A 21121-nucleotide genomic window follows, 5' to 3' on the forward strand; every position below is an offset into this window, starting at 1 on the left:
CATTATTTTCACAAGGCTTTCACAGGAAAGTAAAAGCTTTTGCAAGTAATAAAAGTTCTTGTTAAACATCTTTTTTTCTTTCTTTTGGAAATGGAGTAAATTATGAAGCAGATTGACTTTAAAAAATAAATAGGACTATAAATACATAGAAGTCTTTGCCTTCCTCCAGTAACTTAATATGAGCTTCCTAATCTGAAATAAGGAAAAGTTTAGTTCATTCACAGAAAGAATAAAGCAGATGTGAGGTTTTTCCGTCAACTTAAGTGCTGCCTTAGTAAGGTGAGTTGTTCAACTACATTAAACAAACATTTTAGTCAGGCATCACACAGGAAAATAAACAGTAGCAGAGGAAACATGAAAATATTAAAGGCTGTTATTCTTTGGCCCCTTTTCCTGCGAAGCAGGTGATAAAATATTACTGTGTTTCCACAGGTAAGGAAACATGCTCTTAAACACTTTGCAGAAATACATATTACAATCATCACTTAAAATGTCAGCAGTGGATAGGACTCAATTGTGACAGCACACAGAAGCCTGCAGAGAAACTCTGCAGAAGCAGAGGATTTAGCACACCAGGTCAGACTGCTGGGCTGCCGAAAGCAGGCTCTGACCCTGGCAGTATTGAGTTCAGATACAGGCGAAAACCATCTTGTAAGAGAGAACTGTAGAGTTACCTGATTTCAGGAAAGATGACTTCTCCTGAATCTTAATTACTTAGATGCTAGTGAGAGGGAGGGAGATTATCTGCTGTACCATTCTGATCGCTTTCTGCCCCACAGGGCGTCAAAGAATGAACACAGAAAAAAGCGAGGAGACCTGCTGAGCTTCGTTGTTTTTGCCCAGCTGTGATACACTACACTACAGTGTACACATTTAGCATTATTTAATGTAGATGTAATTTATGTACTACGTCAGTAATTTCTGTTCTCCATGAAATTTTCTCTAGCTATACACCATGTCTGAAATTCTATATGTATTTAATCATCAAAGTAGAAAAATATCATTGAAGTTATTTCTGCATTATAGCCAGAAGCTATCTAAACCTTATTTTTTACTACCAGGGCTTTGATTTCAGCCAGCCTGGAAAATCAACTTGAAGATGTACTGCTCTAGGTTCAACGATCTGCACAGATGTCCAGTAGCTTTGGGGTGGGGGGAGGGAAAGCTTTAATCCTCCTGCCCACTATAAAAAATGTAGGCATAAGAATGCAAGGTGCTGCCTGAAATCCTTTGCAGTATCAGTTTCTGTCTCTAATTTAAAGTGCACTGCATGCACATCAGCTTGTCCAGCCAATGTGGTCTGTGGAAGCTGCTCATGACTAGTGTATGTATATATAAGGTTAGTTCCATTCAGTATGCAAGGCTGTTCCATAAGACAAAAGCAAAAGACCTCTGCTTTCTGTGCTGAATTTAGAAATGCTCATAATATCTTCTGTTACTTTTAGGAATTAAATTTTCATTTCAGTGCAAGAAAATAACACCATTTTAATTTTAAACAAAGAAATGTACACTGAATTTTAGCTATGTGGCTGTACAGCTTTTTTAAGCACTATTTAGAACCACAGAATAGCTAGGATTGGAAAGGACCTTAAGATTATCAAGTTCCAACCCCTCTGCCATGGGCAGGGACACTTCACACTAAACCATGTCAGACTTAGGAGGCAAAGCAGTCTTATTTCACCATATAGAATGAGATTTACCTCCTCTGCTTTTTGGTATCTAGTAGAGAGAGGGTTCCTTTGCAGTCACTAATGAGAAACATTTATCTGTTTCACCTGTGATTCATCTATCCTGCTTTAGATGCTAACTATTCAGACAGAATGATGTCCAGAGTGGTCAGATGAACACCACCCATAATGTCATATTTAAAGTCTCTCTGATTATGAAGAAAGAATTGGAACAGAAACAGACCTCAAGGCATGACAAGTCCCAAAGTTGGGATAATTCAAACCCAGAAAGCAATTTTCCAGTTGGCTCCCTGGAAATAAAATTTTAAAATAACTTAAGTCAATGGAAAAGCTTATGATCCACTCCCACAGCAACTGGAAGCCTACGTTTCACTGGCTTTTGATACAAATGCATCTCCCAGATGCTATTTGACAGTTCTGCAAATTTTATCCTACAAGAAAGCTTTTTACTCCATGGCACTTCAGGGATGTACTTTTGCCATCCTGTGCAGTGAACAGACAGAAGTACTTACTGCTGGGAGACAAGCCTCAATCCCTCAGTCAGGATTCTACTTTCTTGTATACAGTCATAAAAGTGCTCCATACAGGCATAAAAGTGGAGTGCCTGAAACTGTCTTAGCTCTTTTTCTCTGTAAAATGAGGGAAACGTAAATACTCCATGTGAAATCTGAATGTCTCCATACTTGTAACAAGATAAAATTTAAATCCAAACTCTGAAATCTTAGTTCCTTGTCTTTTTACAACACCTCTTGGACTCTAAGAATAAACCAGAAATCTACTGTCTCCAGCCTTCACTCTTGTGTCAGCCTAAATTCACCCGAAACCCTCATTTCAGGTTTCTGAGACCCCTCCTTCCCAACTGCAGTGCTCCCCTGCTCCCTGCGTAGGTTAAACAAACAGGGAGATTCCTCCGGGGAAGTCATGGGTTCAAGATCACAAAGGACACACCTCATTTGGGCCAGTTGGAGGTTTTTCTCGCTATTGTGCTTATCTGTATCTTCACTGTCATCCAGACGTTAACCCCTGACCTATGAGCCTGCCTCCCAAAAAAGCCTTGTGGTGTTTACCCATTATGTAATGTCTGTGCTTTTGTGGAAGTTTTATAGGAACAAATGGAGGAAGTTTGCCAGTCAAATGGCTGGACAATAAATCCTGTCCTGTGTAGATAGAATGGATTACTGTCACTGTAAGTCTGCTACTGGCATCTGTCACCGAAGAAATGTTTACAAATTTCAATGTGCTGGAGTGCCAAAGTATTCCAGCACTGCATGACCGTACATGATTTGTACAACAACCACTACTGCACTAGATACGGGTAGCCTTGTTTTGCTAGCCTGAATAAACAGAGTGACAATGTTTCAGATAACTCAAGGTCACTAATGTCCAATTTTTCTGACTATTCATCTCTTAGGTTCATGAATACAAGTACTCAAATGCCAGTTTGTTCACTGTAATACCTTTTCTGCCCTAAAATATCCTTTGGAAGTTAATCCTGGTAGTTTTCCTTTTGGAAGTTTAATCCTGGCAGGTAAACTACTCTCAGACCCCTTTGCTTATTTGTTATAGTCCCTTTATTATTTACATACTGTCTTCCCATCCTTCCCTACAATCATTTATTCTTTACAGTCCCTGCTGTGTCTCCCCTTCTCCTATTTCCCTTCTGGGGCAAGACATTATATTATGTTATCCTTCTGCACCATGTCACTGCAATGCTGTGTGACTGGGGTTTCTCTGTATCATCAGCGATGAAGTTAGGACAATGGAAAGATGAGTTTGCATAAGAAGCAGGAACAAACATAATTCAAAACAGTGAGACAGGTAGTTAATGTAATTCTTCCTTCACTGACTCTTTCAACCATGGGCCTGATTCTGCCTCCACTGAATGGAGCTTTTCACTCTCGATGTCAACAGGAGTGGCACTTGGTTCCGCTATAATTAAGTTTTCAAATCTCATTTCCTTTCAGAGGAGAGAAAACATTGTTGTGACTAAGCTTTGGATGTGGTAACAAATCCCTGGCAGGTTGGTTTGTTTTAACGGACATATTAGTTTTAAGGAAATTTTTACCATCTTTTCTGCCCTTAATCATAGCTTTTATTACAATTACAGTAATGCAACAGAAGTACATGCCAAAGGCAATATGTATACTTTTAATGAGTTGACATGCAACCTTCCTGGAGAGTAGAAACAACTTCATTTGCTGAACGTTTCTGAACCTTATCTAGCAGTTTATTTAGGGACAAGGAATTGATCAGAAAAACATTTCCCACAAATTCAGAGGCTTCAGAAACTCACAGATGAGCACCCCCATAGAACAGACTCTGTTGTTGTGCTAGGTTTAGTGGATTTTTGCTGAATGGTAACATTTTCTATTGTCCACAAACAATACAATAGAAGGTTAACAGGCAATATCCGGAAAGCACTAAGATTATTAATCCACACATGTGGTCTTGAGTCACTGGGCTGTAAAGCATCATCAGTTTCCAAAGATGAAACCAAAGAGGAATTCTGCTTGAGAGAGATGGTATCACAGGCCCAAAGGAACTTGTTGCATCAATAAAGCCTATTTATGCAAGTTTTACAAGACACTGGCTCACAGGGGTTTTCATTCTGGTGTAATGAATTCTGTCAACAAATTGAACATAGGCAGAAATCACATACTATGAGTAAAGAGCCTTCAGCCTGGTTTCTTGTCTTCATTTAGTGTACAGCTTAAACACAGATCAGACACTGGTGCACACAGACAATTACAACAGGCTGACATGCACACATCAACCAGTCTCATTCACCTTGGGACTAAAGAGCTTGGAGAGCCAGGCTCCAACTGCAGCACACAAAATCCATTCTGTTAAAATTATTCCTGCCACTGCTGTGGTCTGGGCCAAGCAGAACTCACAAACAATGGCTGGCCACACTTTTTTTGGAGGTTAATGCAGGCCAAGGACCATTTCCAATACAACCCTGGAAGTGGATAACTGTTTTGAGAGGTAGAAGTTTATCTGTGGGGACCAGAGAAGGATTCCTGGCTTGTGGAGATATGACCCTATAGACCTTCACATACCTTTCTCCGAGACTAACTTGTCAAAGGAAGAAGACTGAAAGACTGGTGTATGTATGACTGCACAGAATCATAGAATCATAGAATAGTTAGGGTTGGAAAGGACCTTAAGATCATCTAGTTCCAACCCCCTTGCCATGGGCAGAGACACCCCACACTAAACCATGCTACCCAAGGCCTCATCCAACCTGGCCTTGAACACCACCAGGGATGGAGCATTCACAACCTCCCTGGGCAACCCATTCCAGTACTCACCACCCTCTCAGTAAAGAATTTCTTCCTTATATCCAATCTAAACTTCCCCTGTTTAAGTTTGAACCTGTTATCCCTTGTCCTGTCACTACAGTCCCTGATGAATAGTCCATCCCCAGCACCCTTGTAGGCCCCCTTCAGATACTGGAAGGCTGCTATGAGGTCTCCATGCAGCCTTCTCCTCTCCAGGCTGAACAGCCCCAACTCTCTCAGCCTGTCTTCATATGGGAGGTGCTCCAGTCCCCTGATCATCCTCCTCTGGACTTGTTCCAACAGTTCCATGTCCTTTTTATGTTGAGGACACCAGAACTGCACACAATACTCCAAGTGAGGTCTCACGAGAGCAGAGTAGAGGGGCAGGATCATCTCCTTCGACCTGCTGGTCATGCTGATTTTGATGCAGCCCAGGATACGGTTGGCTTTCTGGGCTGCAAGCGTACACTGAAGTCGGCTCATGTTCATTTTCTCATTGACCAACACCCCCAAGTCCTTCTCTGCAGGGCTGCTCTGAATCTCTTCTCTGCCCAACCTGTAGCTGTGCCTCGGATTGCTCCAACCCAGGTGTAGGACCTTGCACTTGGCATGGTTAAACTTCAGAAGGTTGGCATCAGCCCACCTCACAAGCATGTGAAGGTCCCTCTGGATGGCATCCCTTCCCTCCGGCGTATCAACCGAACCACACAGCTTGGTGCCATCGGCAAACTTGCTGAGGGCGCCCTCAATCCCACTGTCCATGTCACCAACAAAGATGTTGAACAAGACCGGTCCCAACACCGATCCCTGAGGGACACCACTCGTTACTGGTCTCCAGCCGGACATCGAGCCATTGACCATAACTCTTTGCGTGCGGCCATCCAGCCAGTTCTTTATCCACTGAGTGGTCCACCCATCAAATTGATGTCTCTCCAACTTAGAGACAAGGATGTCATATGGGACAGTGTCGACTGCATGCTTGCTTTCTCAGTCAAAAAACTGCCATAAATTAATAGGAATTCAAGCAGCAAACCACAGGATTCCTATCAGAAATTTACATTATCAACCAGAAGCCTGATTTTGTCAGGCACAGGGTACTGTAATGGAGAGAGGTCTTGTACAACATAAATGGGGCTAAGTTTGGCAGCAAGAACCCTCACTGCCCATTCTGCTTTCAGTCTCTGTACAGTCCTACAGCAAGCCTCCAGTACAGACCAACACATCCACAGACATCCACAGAAGGTAAAGGACCTCGCTGCAATCACAGTTACTCTGGCACATCTGTTTGGACAATTAGTAGGTAAAGTTTAACTGATAGAAGACAGAGCATAACTGGAAATGTAGGAATGTGTTTTTACTACTATTAACACAATCAAAACTTCCTTCTTGCTATTATTACTCTGTTAGCATGTCAATTCTATTCTAAATTATTTTCAACTGCTAACTTACCAAAATACCTGGAATATAGCACAACCCACATTCTGGTTTTTATTCTAAGCTTAATAATTATGTCTGAATTTATTCCTTTTCTTAATGTTGTTACTCTTGCTAGAATGTGCAAAATATGGGTACAATATGCACTTCAGGAATGTTAATCTTCTTTCTCCATATGCCCCCAAAAGTCCTGAAATTCTTCTGTGCATAAAGTAACTTCTATATGTCTTTGCAGGCTGAAGGTCCTTTTCTGAGCTTACCAGTATTCAGATGATAGAATTTATACTGCCAGTTAAATCACAGCTTAAAAAAAAAATATTAGAAAATGCAAAGAACCCTTTGTGAAGCTGATTATTGACATATTTTGACCATCCAGCATGAATGAAATGCAAAAAGTAAGCAGGCATCAGTAAAACAAAACTACATTGTAAAACAGTGTTTTAATCACATAAGATACTATTAGTAGTATAGGTCAGTTTTCTTAAGAAAAAAACATTCTTTGGGAAAATATTTTGTTAGTTTCCCCTTAATTTTCCTTTTAATTGACTGATTTGAGATCTTCCTGTGCCTATGGTCTTAATTTGAGAAAAGATTAGACCCGTCCTTCTTCAAAACTTATTCATAATGCTTTAGCATTCAGCTTTTGCCCACAAAACTACACCAACATTTACTAAACGAGAACAATACAAAAGCTGATGTAACAAAAATAAAATAGGTGCTCACCAATGCAGTCCACACTGAAGAGATTTAAGGAGGTTATTATGGAAGATTCATCACAGGTCTTCATTCCTCGCAGAGCAAACCGCACCAGGGAGGCTTTGGCTCCCTCTGGCAGGAAGGACAGCAAGTAGACAGGCATGTACAGAATGTAGCGAAGTTTGCACAGCAAAGGGGTCATGAGCTTTCCTTGAGGGGACTGAGCCATACGCTCTATTGTTGGAAACAGCAGCACAGAGCGAAGAACCTGTCAGGCCATGAGAAAATTACCATCAGCAGCATCCTACAGCACCATATCCCAGCATAGAAGACTGAATTTTTAATTGAATGAAGTTGGGTTTCCAGGCACATGGCACCTCAGACACGTAGGCAGGCTGTGTGGTGTGCCCTGGTTAAAATTTTTACAAGACAAACCAAGTAAGTACACGGTTATGGAATAATCAGTTTTACAGGTAAGAAGTGGAAGTGCTGAACAGGGAGTAAGTGCCCAGGCGCGTGAGCACAGCCAATCGCTCCAGGAGGACGGTGACCCCACCAGAGGGCACTCACAGAATCACAGAATGGTTTGGGTTGGAAATGACCTTAAACTCATCTCATTCCAACCCCCACCCACAGGCAGGGACACCTTCCATTAGGCCAGGTTGCTCAAAGTCCCACTACACAGGAATTACCCCTTCAACCCCAGCAGATTTCTTATGTCAGCAAAAGTACATGGCTCTGTTTCACCTGGTAAATTGTTTTCTCTAACTCAATCAACTACACAAATTCAAAAACGTCAGCTGCTGTGATGGTAACTTTACAGTTTGACAACACAGGGTTTTCAATTTGCAGTTCAATATAGCTAAGCTTAGTCAGAACAAGAATCTAAGCGTATAGCCCCTTCACTAAGATGTGTACAGTGGTGCACAATATTGCTTTTTATACTTTAAAACGAAATAGACATTCTAAAGCTGGTAATTATTTTATGTTATGATAATAGAATACACTGTATCCTTAAAAGAGCATATTAATTAAAATCCCACCCACACTAACCGAAAGTGAATCAATACACCTACTTTCAATTAAATTTCAATGTTAAGATTAAATGTATGTTTTAGAAGGATACATGCCACTTTTTTTCTAGAAGTAAAAACATATTGCAAGAAATCATACAGCAAAACCCCTCAAAGAGACACAACCACAGTATCTAACAGAAGTATCAAGCAAGAGAGGTTCTGGATATTGCATTTGCAGATAATCAGGCATAAATTGATGTGCTTTGTTGGATATGTCTGCTTACTGTACTTACCATCTAATGGGTTGGGTTGGAAGCGACCTTCAAAGGTCACCTAGTCCAATTTCCCTGCAATAAGCAGGAACATCCTTAACACACCCAGAACCACACGGCCTTGAATCCTATGCATTGTGCAAATTAGATTAATATTTTTATAAAAAATGTTTTAAAATAATTGTCTTGACTCTGAGATGAAACTCAACTGATGAATGCTACTTGTGTGAAGCACCACGGGGCTCCGCAGCTATCCTGTGGAAGGCAGGGCATAGCTACCTGATCCCTAAACTTGTCATCCCAAGGCCCTGAAGTTTCTACTGATCACCCTTGGACTTGTTCCACCTTCATCGCTGCCTGCCTAAAAAATCGAAAATGACTAATAATCTGAGGGCCAAGGGTGGGAAGCTTTGTCTTCACATCTTTAACCAAGGCCTCAGGGAGGCAGAGGACATCCCCCCAAAATGGGTCTGGTCTGCATGTTGGGCCTTCTGTTTCCTTCAGAAGGCAGTCTCCCATGACAATGACCTGTCCTTTTTTCTTTATGGAAGCAGTTTTGAAGGCCAACTTAACCTTGGTGACACCTTCAAGCTGGATGAACCACTGTCCTCATTACTGTTCAGCTCCACTTGCAGAGCCTTGTGCCTACTGTGTGAGGGAACCTGGGGAGATGGGAATTCAGGGAGATGTGACTGCTGCACCAGGCAAGAACTTGTCACCATCATCTCCTACCCCTTCAGTCACTGTGTTCAGCCAGGCAGAGAGAGGACAGAAGATGGGATACATCATCAGTAACTTGCCATACTGTACTTTCTACAGTATTTTAAAAGCAGAATTTGAAAGTGCTATTTATATCGACTACACAACTACTTTAAGAAATCCTTCGATGTCCCAGCTGACACCACTTTGGGTTTAGACAATGAAAAATACATTCTCAGGGAAATCAATCCTGGGCCTCTTTTTATTAAAGGCAACCAGCAGCTGAAGCATAGGAATGCAAGACTTGCACTAAATTATATGGTAGTTTCGTGATATTTCAGCTAAGAGCTGAACTCAACTGTTGTGATCTAAAGCAGATTTGACCTGTGTTCCCAAGCACACATTATTCCTTTGACATTACAGTTTATACAGGATTAGTTGGATGGAGTGCTGTACTAACCACTGGGGGAAGTTGCTAAACTTTGGAGGAAGAAGGACAAAGCAAGAAGGCTGTTACAATGTCCTGTGCATTCCTGCATTTTTTAATGGCACACACATTTAAAAGATGGTGTAAGACAGTGGATAATTTTATTACCTTTATTTAATTTCTTACTTTAATCTTTTGCAGACAATAGAGAAATTTAAAATTCCTGTTTTTCAAGCACTCCTTACTTCTTAGTTTACTGCTAGATTTCTGAGACAGGATTTTGAAATGTACATTTGACCGCAGAATTGCTTAAAGATGTAGTTCAACTTCTTTGCAACACAACTGCAGATAAACCAGATTTTACCTGGTTTATTATAATGACATACATGTTCATAAAAAAGTACATCATATTTGTGTCTTCAAATAAATGTAGACATACACAGGTAAAATGAAGGAAATTAATGAGATTCAAATGTTCAACACCAGTTAATAATTTTTTTACTTTTCAAATGCCAGGATCTTATTGATATACAATTTCAACTAGCTGAAATTAGGTAGGTGGCACAGAATTATATTGAAGTTACAATTTTCAGGAATATTATAACAGCAGGAATTCTGAAGATGGAGGACAGTGCCTATCATAAGCACCACGCATTGCCACATCTGTGAATGCCATGGTATACACCATTAAGTAATGTGTAAAGATTAACGACCCCTTTATTTCTGGAAACCCTTCTCAAAATTAACAATAGAAGTTTCCTGTGATAACAATCAGTCAAAATACAAGAAAAAATTACATGTAACTAGAGAGAAAAATCCAGATTCATCTGGTTTAAGTGATCTCTAATTCAAAGTCCAACGATTTTTACTGGTTAAGCACATGGGAAAAAGAGCTGAGCAACTAGAGACACAAGTCACAGCAACTTGAGTAGACCAGTGTGTACTGAAAGTTGACCAGTGACTTTCCTGAAGGCAAATATGCCCTGTGCCCAGGAGTCACTGAGAACTGTGGGTAGTATCACCTATCTCGGTTATGCTTGGGTCAACCCACTAAAAATAGTACATGTATTCTGACTTTATACTGGAATTGTCACTGTTGATTGTTGCAACAATAAGCAGTACTTGTAAAACCATCATTCAACTTAACTGTTATTTATTTAACATGCTATTAAATTGCAAGATTTCAACACTCAGGATGACGCTTACATTAAAGTTCAATGTGTTAAGGCATTGATGTCCTTTGGGTTACTCACCAGAGAGCTGCTTCTATTTTCATCATTAATTTTTAACTCTTTAAATTACATAGGACTCAAGACCTGAATGGTTCAAGTGACTCTAACACAATGCAGTGTTTCAGATGTTGTAGATCACAGAATAACAGAATCCCGAGGGTTGGAAGGGACCTCAAAAGATCATCTAGTCCAACCCCCCTGCAAGAGCAGGGTAACCTAGAATACATCACACAGGAACTTGTCCAGCCGGGCCTTGAATATCTCCAACGTACGAGACTCCACAACCCCCCTGGGCAACCTGTTCCAGTGCTCTGTCACTCTCACAGTAAAGAAGTTTTTCCTGATGTTCACATGGAACCTCTTATGCTCCAGTTTACACCCATTACCCATTGTCCTATCACTGGACATCACTGAGAAAAGCCTAGCTCCATCATCCTGACACTCACCCTTTACATATTTGTAAACATTGATGAGGTCACCCCTCAGTCTCCTCTTCTCCAAGCTAAAGAGACCCAGCTCCCTCAGCCTCTCCTCATAAGGGAGATGTTCCACTCCCTTAATCATCTTTGTGGCTCTGCGTTGTACTCTTTCAAGCAATTCCCTGTCCTTCTTGAACTGAGGGGCCCAGAACTGGACACAATATTCCAGATGCGGTCTCACCAAGGCAGAGTAGAGGGGGAGGATAACCTCTCTTGACCTACTAACCACACCCTTGCTAATGCACCCTAGGATGCCATTGGCCTTCTTGGCCACAAGGGCACATTGCTGGCTCATGGTCATCCTCCTATCCACCAGGACCCCCAGGTCCCTTTCCCCTTCGCTACTTTCCAGCAGGTCAACCCCAACCTGTACTGGTACATGGGGTTGTTCCTCCCCAGATGCAAGACTCTACACTTGCCCTTGTTGAATTTCATCAAGTTTCTCCCCGCCCAACTCTCCAGCCTGTCCAGGTCTTGCTGAATGGCAGCACAGCCTTCTGATGTGTCAGCCACTCCTCCCAGTTTAGTGTCATCAGCAAACTTGCTGAGGGTACATTCAGTTCCCTCATCCAGGTCGTTGCTGAAAATATTAAACAGCACTGGTCCCAGCACTGACCCCTGAGGGACTCCACTAGTCACAGACCTCCAGCTAGATTCTGCCCCATTGACCACAACTCTCTGCCTTCTTCCTTTCAACCAGTTCTTGATCCACCTCACTACCTGATCATCAAGCCCACACTTCCTTAGCTTATCTATGAGGATGCTGTGGGAGACAGTATCAAATCCCTTACTGAAATCAAGAAAACCCACATCATTTTAACAACAAAGGCTAATATTATCTGCAAGCTCTTCACATGATTTGATGTGGATGCCAGGGCAGCTCCTAGTCCCTGGTCAAGTCGCATATATGTATCATCACTGAAAAAATTAATAAGGCATGGCCTGAGCATATGTTCAGAGAACAAGCCTCCCTAGAAGCCAAATATGTTCTGCTCTTTATTACTCCAACACACACCACAGCAGGAAGGTGTGGGGACTTCTGGAGTTTCACTTTTGTCACTGTTCATATACTTTGATATCTAGAGTGATCAGATCGCCAACTTCAAGTATGTATGACCGGCACAGTAAATTTTACAACACAGAGGAAAGAGAAATTACTGATTTCACAGCAAAGTTAGCCCTCAAAGCAAGGAATATTAAATGCTCATTCCCCAAAAACTTGGCATTGACCAAGGAGATTTGTTCAGGCAGGATCCTTAAATGAATATAATTCACTCATGTGATCACTGCTTCACTTAAAGAACAGAACAAAGGCTTCCTCCAAACTACCTACAGGAAAAACACATACATTCCTGTACATCTGGGCTTTCTGTTCAGCTTTTAATCTATCTAAAACAAGATGATAACATGACAACTGAGTATCTTCAGGTCTCCACTAGATAATGGTTATGTCAACATGTTTTTGGATTTGTAGACACAGCTGGAAGTTTTTTCAAAATGAGAACAGAGTACAAAAAGCCAAACAATTAAATATGTAATAAATTGTTGTTTATCACTGCACAATTTAATAGTCTCAACCACACCAGCAAAGGATTTTTGTAAAATGTTTAAATATTTTCCTTATAAAAACACTAAAAGTATGCGAATGAGAAAAAGCTAAAGAAGTCCCCACAGTAGTATTTTTCATTAGTGCCTTCTACTGAAAGAGCTGACGTGTATTCATCAGCACCAATAAAAAAAATAAAAGCCTCAGATCCTGCACTGGTTATGCAACTCAGAGCCCATGAGAAATCCAGAGATCAGATCAGCAGGCAGAAGGAAGCAATCTATTACATTTTATAACCGACCCATTGCACCAACTGATGATCAGTAAAGAAGCATCCAAGCACAGTTCTGCAACTTGCCTGTAGACCCTGTGGCCAAACACCCTGCTCCACTGCAACAGCATCATTATGTGCATGACTGCAAATTCCAGGGCTGGAAAGAAAATGTGTGAGGAAGTTTTGTTTAAAATTCCTTCAAAACTCTATGAAAAGCAAAAGCTGTTTCTCTGTCAAGAGTAACACTTCTTCTGATATATATTAGCTCATTCCATGTATTAGTTTGTTATTCCTCTGTTGTGTTGGCAGAAGAAAAGCTATTATCTGTCAGGTGAAACCCAGTAAATTTTTCAAAGATAACATAATGATGCACTTACTGGTAATCTACAGTCTGCCCTTGACACAGAATGCCGCATGAATCACCATTTCTTTTACTCAGTATGCAGAAACCTGCAGGCAAAACAACGAGGGTCAGGGAAGTATTCCCTGCTTTATTACCACAGCTGTGCTGAGTACATTTCCAAGAAAATGCACAGGAAAAAACAGGAAATGTTGGCTTCAGCTTTCCCCTCACCAGAGCAGGACTTTCTGGACTTGCCCATTCACTTTGCTCAGTCACTAATTATACATAACATAGTACACAGTACAGTATATGCTTATATACAGAGAGCTGAGCTATGGCCAGAAGGATATGACTGGTTTTTTATGGTATCAGTACAGAAATAACCTAAGATTTATCATATCAAAGGCACTAGTTATTGATTATCCTGCATGATTTTTTACCTGTGGATGCCTTCTGTATATAGAAAGAGGTGAAACCAGTAGAAAATATTTCATCACCTGCGATTGTGGCTTCCAATTTGCATTGTAGCCTCAGTACTGGTGAACTAAACTGGGCTAGGACCTAGGCTCCAGGACTAAAACTTTTTAGTATGTTCTCTGACATGATTTTGGCCAAAGCCAGCTAGAACATTCCCAGATGATGTCTGGCCACAGGTTAGAAAATAGTGCAGACCAGGAACTCCTCTTAATAGAAGATATGCATGAAGCAATCATATCTGGCACTAGGAGGATATCAGGAGGCTTTGCTACTATACTTTGCCACTTGCTGTCAAGAGCCACAGGACAAGCCCTGTTTTGTTTTATACATAAAATCAATTTGAACGGTAGAGTATCTACCTCATTCAATCAGAAATACCTCAAACTGTTCAGAATGATTTAATAATTGATTCTGTCAGGTTGGATGCAGCTTTGAGCAACCTGGTCTAGTAAGATGTCCCTGCCTATGGAAGGGGGGTTGGAACTATATGAGCTTTAAGGTCTCCATCAAACTAAGCCATCTTATGATTCTATGCTTCTAAGTAAACTTGTATGTCACCCCTGGCAATCATATACAGATCTTTCCTTCTGTTATCAAGAGATTATTCATCAGATGCTCAGCAAGTAAAGAATAACCAGTGACTAAGTCCATATGTGTACATAAATAGGATTTTTCAGCTAACAGAACATGCTGTCAAAACAAAACAGAGATCAGTGCCGGTGAAGAGTTCCTCTGTGATTTCAAATCTTTGATGAATTTATTGTGAAAACGACACACCAGTTGGCATCTCGAAGATTTTCAGTAGTATGGGGAACACTCTATATACTATCAACCAGTGGTCAGTCTTTACTGCTTTCAAGGAAGGCAACTGAAGCCATAGAAGCTAGACCTCAAGACAGAGCAAAAAATATTTCTTGAACAACTATGGGAGAGTCTGCAAACAGGAATTTAGGCACTGAAATGTAAGACATATTTTATACTTCCTTTTTACTTTATACTAATAATTAAATTTCATACGTATGTGTATATCAGTAATATTTGCAATATATAACTTAAATATCTGAACTTTTATAATTATAGATGGTGCAAAACCTACAACAACCATAAAAAATGGACTCTCTTTCCTTTTCTTACAGTCCTTTACATTAGCTATTCACATTCACTAAAAAAACCACAGCTTTTCCACTGTTACTTATTTGGATGGTTACTTCAGATTTAATATTTTCTGGATATGAATATCCAGAAACCAGTTCCAAATTTCCAGATTTATTTAGATCGTTCTGATCCTTTATATGTATTGCATTCTAATATAATGTCCATAATTGCATGATAATTCTATTTTTCCTTGTATTTACTTCTTGTAATGTTTATAGAAGACACTCCTATATACCTTCATTGTTTAATGAGCTTAAATGAGCTAAGGTATCCTGAGCCTTCCTAGGCTTTCTCTCTGCTTATTTCAGTCTGAATTCTTCCTTCTTGAACACAGCTGGCTAGAAATTACCTTGTTTGATAGTACTTATGCTTTTCTGGCCTATAAACCATACCATGCCAAACTAAAATGCAGGAGTTCTACCGACAGTGACATATGTCATTCATCTTCACAAAATCACTGAAGAAGACCCTTGGCCCTTTACTGTATACTTTGTTACTCCACACATGCAGTGAGAAAAGCAGGCATTTCTTAAACCTCATGTGCAAATGAGATGTGTAAGAAACACTAAGTACAGAGAATATGAAGATAACATTTTTAAGTCCCTCCTGCACACCTAAACTATTAATTCTTATAATATGTGTACAACAGATAAGGCTGCCTCCTTAAAGTGCTCTGCTGATATAGTTTTCTTCTCAACCTTCTCACTTTCATTTCTTGGCCAGATTGTAAACTAAGTCACTCAAAGGTCAAACTAGAGCACAGTCAGCAAAAGCTGAGGCAGGGGAGAAGTGGTAGCCAAGCTCTAATCAATGTCTCCTCTAGAGATCTGCAAAGCAAAGTAACTAGAAATTCATAACATACTTTTAACAAAATATTGCCTTAATATTGTGTTGCATCACATCCTAAGCTCAGGTTGGCTGTGTGACAAGGGCTATTTTTTCCTGTTCGAGTGCTGTTGCCCATTTATCTTTGCCTGATGTCAGGGATGTCTCTACCTTTTGGCATCTCATGTATTCTCCTTTGTTCATATTTAACTTCATGCTTTTATAGTTAAAATTATTTATAGCATAGTCTAATAGATTGGGATTCAGTTCAATAGTTCATTTCAATTCAATTCTGTGACTGCAGGTATACCCCACACAGACCCTTTCTCAACTCTATATAATTTCATGACTGTTACTGACCTTAAGGGAGCTGGTCAACATTGATATGTCTCCATGGCTTTGTATTACAAATGGAAGAACTTTGGAGACTACAATAAGCTGGATTCAGGGTAACATAAATTCAAAACACCATATATCCAATGTGCTTATCTATTTCTATCTGGACATACATACATAGTTCAGCTACACTGGTTCTCTAGGAAACAGTATACTTGCAGTATCTACTTCCATATACATTCCACAGCAGGTTTCTTTAACAACATACATACCAATCTTTCCCAAAGACCTCAGAAATGCATTATTTCCAAATATTTCACAGCATTAACTTCCTTCAAGATACAGGGTAATAAAAGATACAGGACACACTGATATTCATCTTGTGAAGTTATGCGTAATCTTCAAAACCTCATTCTACAGTGATATTAACTGCTGCAAAATATAACATCATACTAAGAATTATTTTAACAGAAGATTAAAAAGCTTTATGGACAATGTTGTCCACAGTGATACAAGATGAAGTCACTGTTTGTAAATAGCACATAAATATGTGAGCTAATAAACAGCTAATGACATTTAAGGGGAAACTCCTTTTTGTGTACCCTGGCTTTTGATTTCCCAGCCACAATTTTCTTGTACCTTTCTTCTGAAGTATTCAAATGTAATACAATGGATCACAAGAAATTGAATTTTTATCTTTCCCCACTCTACAGGCTCAGTTACAATGCCAAATCTTTTCCTTATTTTTCATGACTGAATCAGAGAAATATTATAAAAAAATCCTTCAGGAGCATGTCCTGCTTTCATACCCTGCCCCTGGTATATTCTTTGCCCAAGGTATGTCTCCATTTCTGGGACAAGCTAGTTGAAGGTATTCTTTCAGCTGTAGCACATACGCTAGCTAGAAATAGCCACACTATTCCTTACTAATGAAATGCAGAAGCAAAATTAATATACTGAAGCACCTCACAGGTAGCTATCCTTTGCTGTGCTTCTACAGACTATCCTGGAAAAAGAAGACAGGAATAGCTTAAGACATAAGTGGATGTTAACTTTTAGCTGATGCTATTCAATGCCAGGAAAACAGAAAAAACCAAGTTCCCAGCTGATGGAAAATGTCAGGACCCCCTTGAATCAACAGAACTATGCCCAATTTTTGTCAGCAGCATGGTCTCCTTAACCCAGATCTGTATCTAGCACAGCTTTGTTTATATTGTGTGGTAAAAAGAAGACAAGAATTTACCAGAAAAAAGCAATTAGTAGGATGCCTTGAAAATAAAAGTTAATATACCCACTGACACTATTTTAAAAATCAACTCTTTTCTAGTCTGTCCATTTATCATTCACAGTCACTTACAGTTTCTTACATTCAATATATCCAATATTATCATACAAACTATACCTCCTTCAACATCTGAATTTGACCCACTATGTTAAATTGAAAACTTGGGTTTACTTTTTTACTATTTTCTTCTACCTGATTATATAAATAGCAAGCAATTTTCTCACCTGTTTAAAATGCTCTACAGTGATTACAAGGACTTTCCATGTCCTGGCACCTTCCTTATTTAACATACATTACCCAGTTTTATTTGAACTACATCTTTAATGCCCCAAGCCTCCACTGCTTCCTGGCAGTTCCACCTGGCTGGAAACAAAATTCAAGGACTAGAATTTTTTAAAATGCATTTCAAACTGTAGTCTTCAGTGTAACGACGAATACAGTGCTGGGCACAATGATTACATCTTTCGGTATGTAGACCTGAGTGTCATTTGCACTAAAGTGAGGTGTGACTGAATTTATGTCTACTTTAAGGCAACTTTCCACTGACTTAGCATAAATTTGATTTTGAGCCTTGTATGTTGGAATCCTGCATCCTAACTCATTGGACCAGCTATATGAAGAGTCTTTTTAAAACATGAATTGCAATCAGGCTTCTACAGTATCCATTTTGTGCACTATTATTAGGAGTATATTAAAACTTTCTCTGCAGAGTTTAATTACAGAAGAAGTAAAATTGGATGAAAATAACTCAGGATAAATCTTTCAGTAGCAAGAAAGTAAAAGGCATGGAAATATGGGTAGCATCTAGCTTCAGCTGCTAAGCTGAAGATAAGAAATCATCTTTGACAACAGCGGTCACAAGCAGAGTAACCAAAAAGACAGAGCCCTAATGAGACTGCAGGGTGTCTGATATCCTATGGAATGCTTCTGGTTCTCTATGATTCCACCTACTGTTGAACGGACGTGTGAACTTGCTCTTGCTGAAACTAGTGGCAAAATGTCCATCAATATAACAGGCCTTAATTTTGCTCCATGAATAAATTCTGATTAAAGGATTTTTTTTCTCAATTATTAAATGACAGCCTACATCCCATGTAGAACTCACCAAAGACACAATATTCCCAGCTCTAGACATCAAGATTCTCTTATTTGTTCTTGAATAGACAGATGAAGACCATATCTGCTTTAAAACACTTATCATGGTAGTTACAGAATAGCCTCTTGGATTGAGAAGTAAAGTGCGACCTTTGGCAAATAACTTTGAAATCAATACGCTTTGAATCACACCTTTCAAAAGGTTGTCAGTTATCTTCCTCAGTACCTGACTTCGATGCTGAAGCCTGTTTAATGGCAACAGGAGGGGGACCATCCACACCTCACCTTCCAAGTGGGTCACAGCACAGGAAAGAACTCTTTTGTTTCACATTACTTGAGATATTTTCCAGTAAGAAGTACTCCGTGAATATTTCCAGATGAAGCCCAGAATTATGCTAAGCATACAAATGTCTAGAGCTCAGGAGTGTTCTCTACAGACATTACAAACGATTTCTCAACAGGTCATCTCTACATACTGAACTATTTGTGAATTATTAAAAATATAAAAAATATTAAAATGCACGGACCGTTCATTACATTTACAAGTCTCACAGGGCTGAAATGCAAATTACTCTGCACTACAAATATTTGGGTAACTGAGGACTTGCCCAAAATGTTTGGATAAAGAAAGGAGAGGAGTAAGGAAGAAAGAAAGGAGCAAAAGGGGAAAGGAAGAGGGAAAGCAAGCTTTTTTATGGGTTAAGGTAATGATGAGAAAACTGTTCTCCCAAAAATCTGTATCTTATTGTTGGACTGAAAATAGTTTAATAGAGAAAATATTCATTGACAGAGCAGTATTTTACATAGAGTATTAAGCTCCATCAAAGGGGGCAATATCATTCCATCCACAAGGGAAGTGCCAAAGGAGACGGCCAAAATTTGCAATGGTGTGATAATACCGGCAGGGATGGATTTGTTGCTATTATGATTAAAGCATATAAACAGAAGAAGATTAGGAGGGGTGAGAGTGAAAAGAGAGGAAGAATAGTTTATTGGTTGGAAGAAGGGCAGAGAGAAGCTTATGTTGGAATGCAGTGTCACAGTTACACACCATAAAGCTTTCAGTTGCTCCCATTACATTAATGTCAGAATGCAGCTGCCACTTTCCAGGAGAAATTCTTTCCGTTTTCATTTTGGAAGTACAGGGTGGGATTTTTTTTTAGTGTAGCACTTCCATGAGATCATTGCATTGCATCTGCAGGTGCCCTACAGACCAGTAGGTAAAAGTGATCCTCATAGACATGATCTGGAACATTTACCACTTAGAGATGAAACAGTAACATGCCATTTAAGTGGAGAGATGGCTCAACAAAAAGAAAGTATTTAGAATTCCCTTGAACCAACTGCTTTCACAGTCATAAATGTACAGCCATACCTACCAATACATCTCAATGATAATCTGTTCGGTCTAAGGAAAAGTGGCTGAATGAGGTGAATAAGAAAACAGCCTTACAACTATAACCTCATTTTACTGATGAAAAGGGAAGGCTTGATTTTACACCAATGCCCAAGACACTTGGACTTCTATTTTTAAGTACTGCACTTAAGACATTTGGAAGGGGTCTATTTCACCACTCACTGGTGAGTCAGACCAAAATGGCATTCAGTCAACCCAAGCCTGTAGCCCTACTTGTCTAGAACGGGTAGCAGACAGATAAGGAAAGCTGAGTTGACATTTTATGTAAGAAGGAGTTCAGTCCACTACCATTTTAACCATTTAAAGTGGCATATTTAATGGCATACTTTGGAGGAAGAAAAGCAGAACAAGTCCTGATTTCTGATATCAATGAAGAACAGAAGAATGAGTGAGCCAGTAAGTATACACTGAGAAGAAATGGAACACAAAGCCAACAGAAGGAATATCTGAGATTCAAGATAAAAATCATATCCCAAAATCTTGTCAGGGTACCAGAAAAAGAGAAGAAGAGAGAGGAGGAAGTACAGAATTCTCTCAGTCAGCGCCTTTATACAACATTGCACTGACTTTCCTAGAATTGTAAGCATTTTAAATAATAAGGGAAAAATACAAAATTCCTTCCTTTGCAACACTACACACTGCTCCTAGCCTTAATTATTATGACAAATGGAATAAAAGCAGATATCTGCTAAAAGAGCAAAATTACCATATCTAATTTATCACACAAATAAAACTGGTCATCAGGTAGTAAAGGTTTCAGTGCAACTGAGAACAAGAATCTGGAGAATACCTTTCAATTGCCAAGGCCAGATAAAAAGTGTGAACTCTGCCAGCTGCCATTAAAGGTCACAATTCAAATGATATTTATTGAGATATGGGGTTTCTACCTTTTATTTCAGTAAAACAAAGTAGTTATTGTACTGCTGTTTTAAAATACAAGAACAGAAATCTAATATTTTCAAGAACAATTAGGACTCAGTGCATTCTACTCCTTATACAGAATTATGCTTTGTTATGGAATTTGAAAGAGAGTGTAATGTTCTTAAAATTTTCCAGCGACTAAAAATGTTTTAACAAAGTTATTAAAAACATATTTAATTGAACTTTCTTACAGGACTCCAAAGGTAACAAGTTTATTAAATAC

At 39.5% G+C, this 21121-nt stretch overlaps 1 protein-coding gene across 1 annotated transcript in view; it reads right to left on the reverse strand.

Annotated features, from left to right (window-relative positions):
- LDAH (lipid droplet associated hydrolase) overlaps positions 1-21121 on the reverse strand; it is a gene marked incomplete at its 3' end in the record, with an annotated part of 135096 nt that overhangs the window by 35250 nt on the left and 78725 nt on the right. Inside the window, exon 5 of the mRNA XM_080616908.1 lies at positions 7127-7367. Within this exon, the coding sequence (XP_080473034.1) occupies positions 7127-7367 (241 nt within the window). The remainder of the gene's footprint in view (positions 1-7126; positions 7368-21121) is intronic.

This window comes from Psittacula echo (assembly GCF_963264785.1).
Source record: "Psittacula echo genome assembly, chromosome: 4".
NCBI lineage: Eukaryota > Metazoa > Chordata > Aves > Psittaciformes > Psittacidae > Psittacula > Psittacula echo.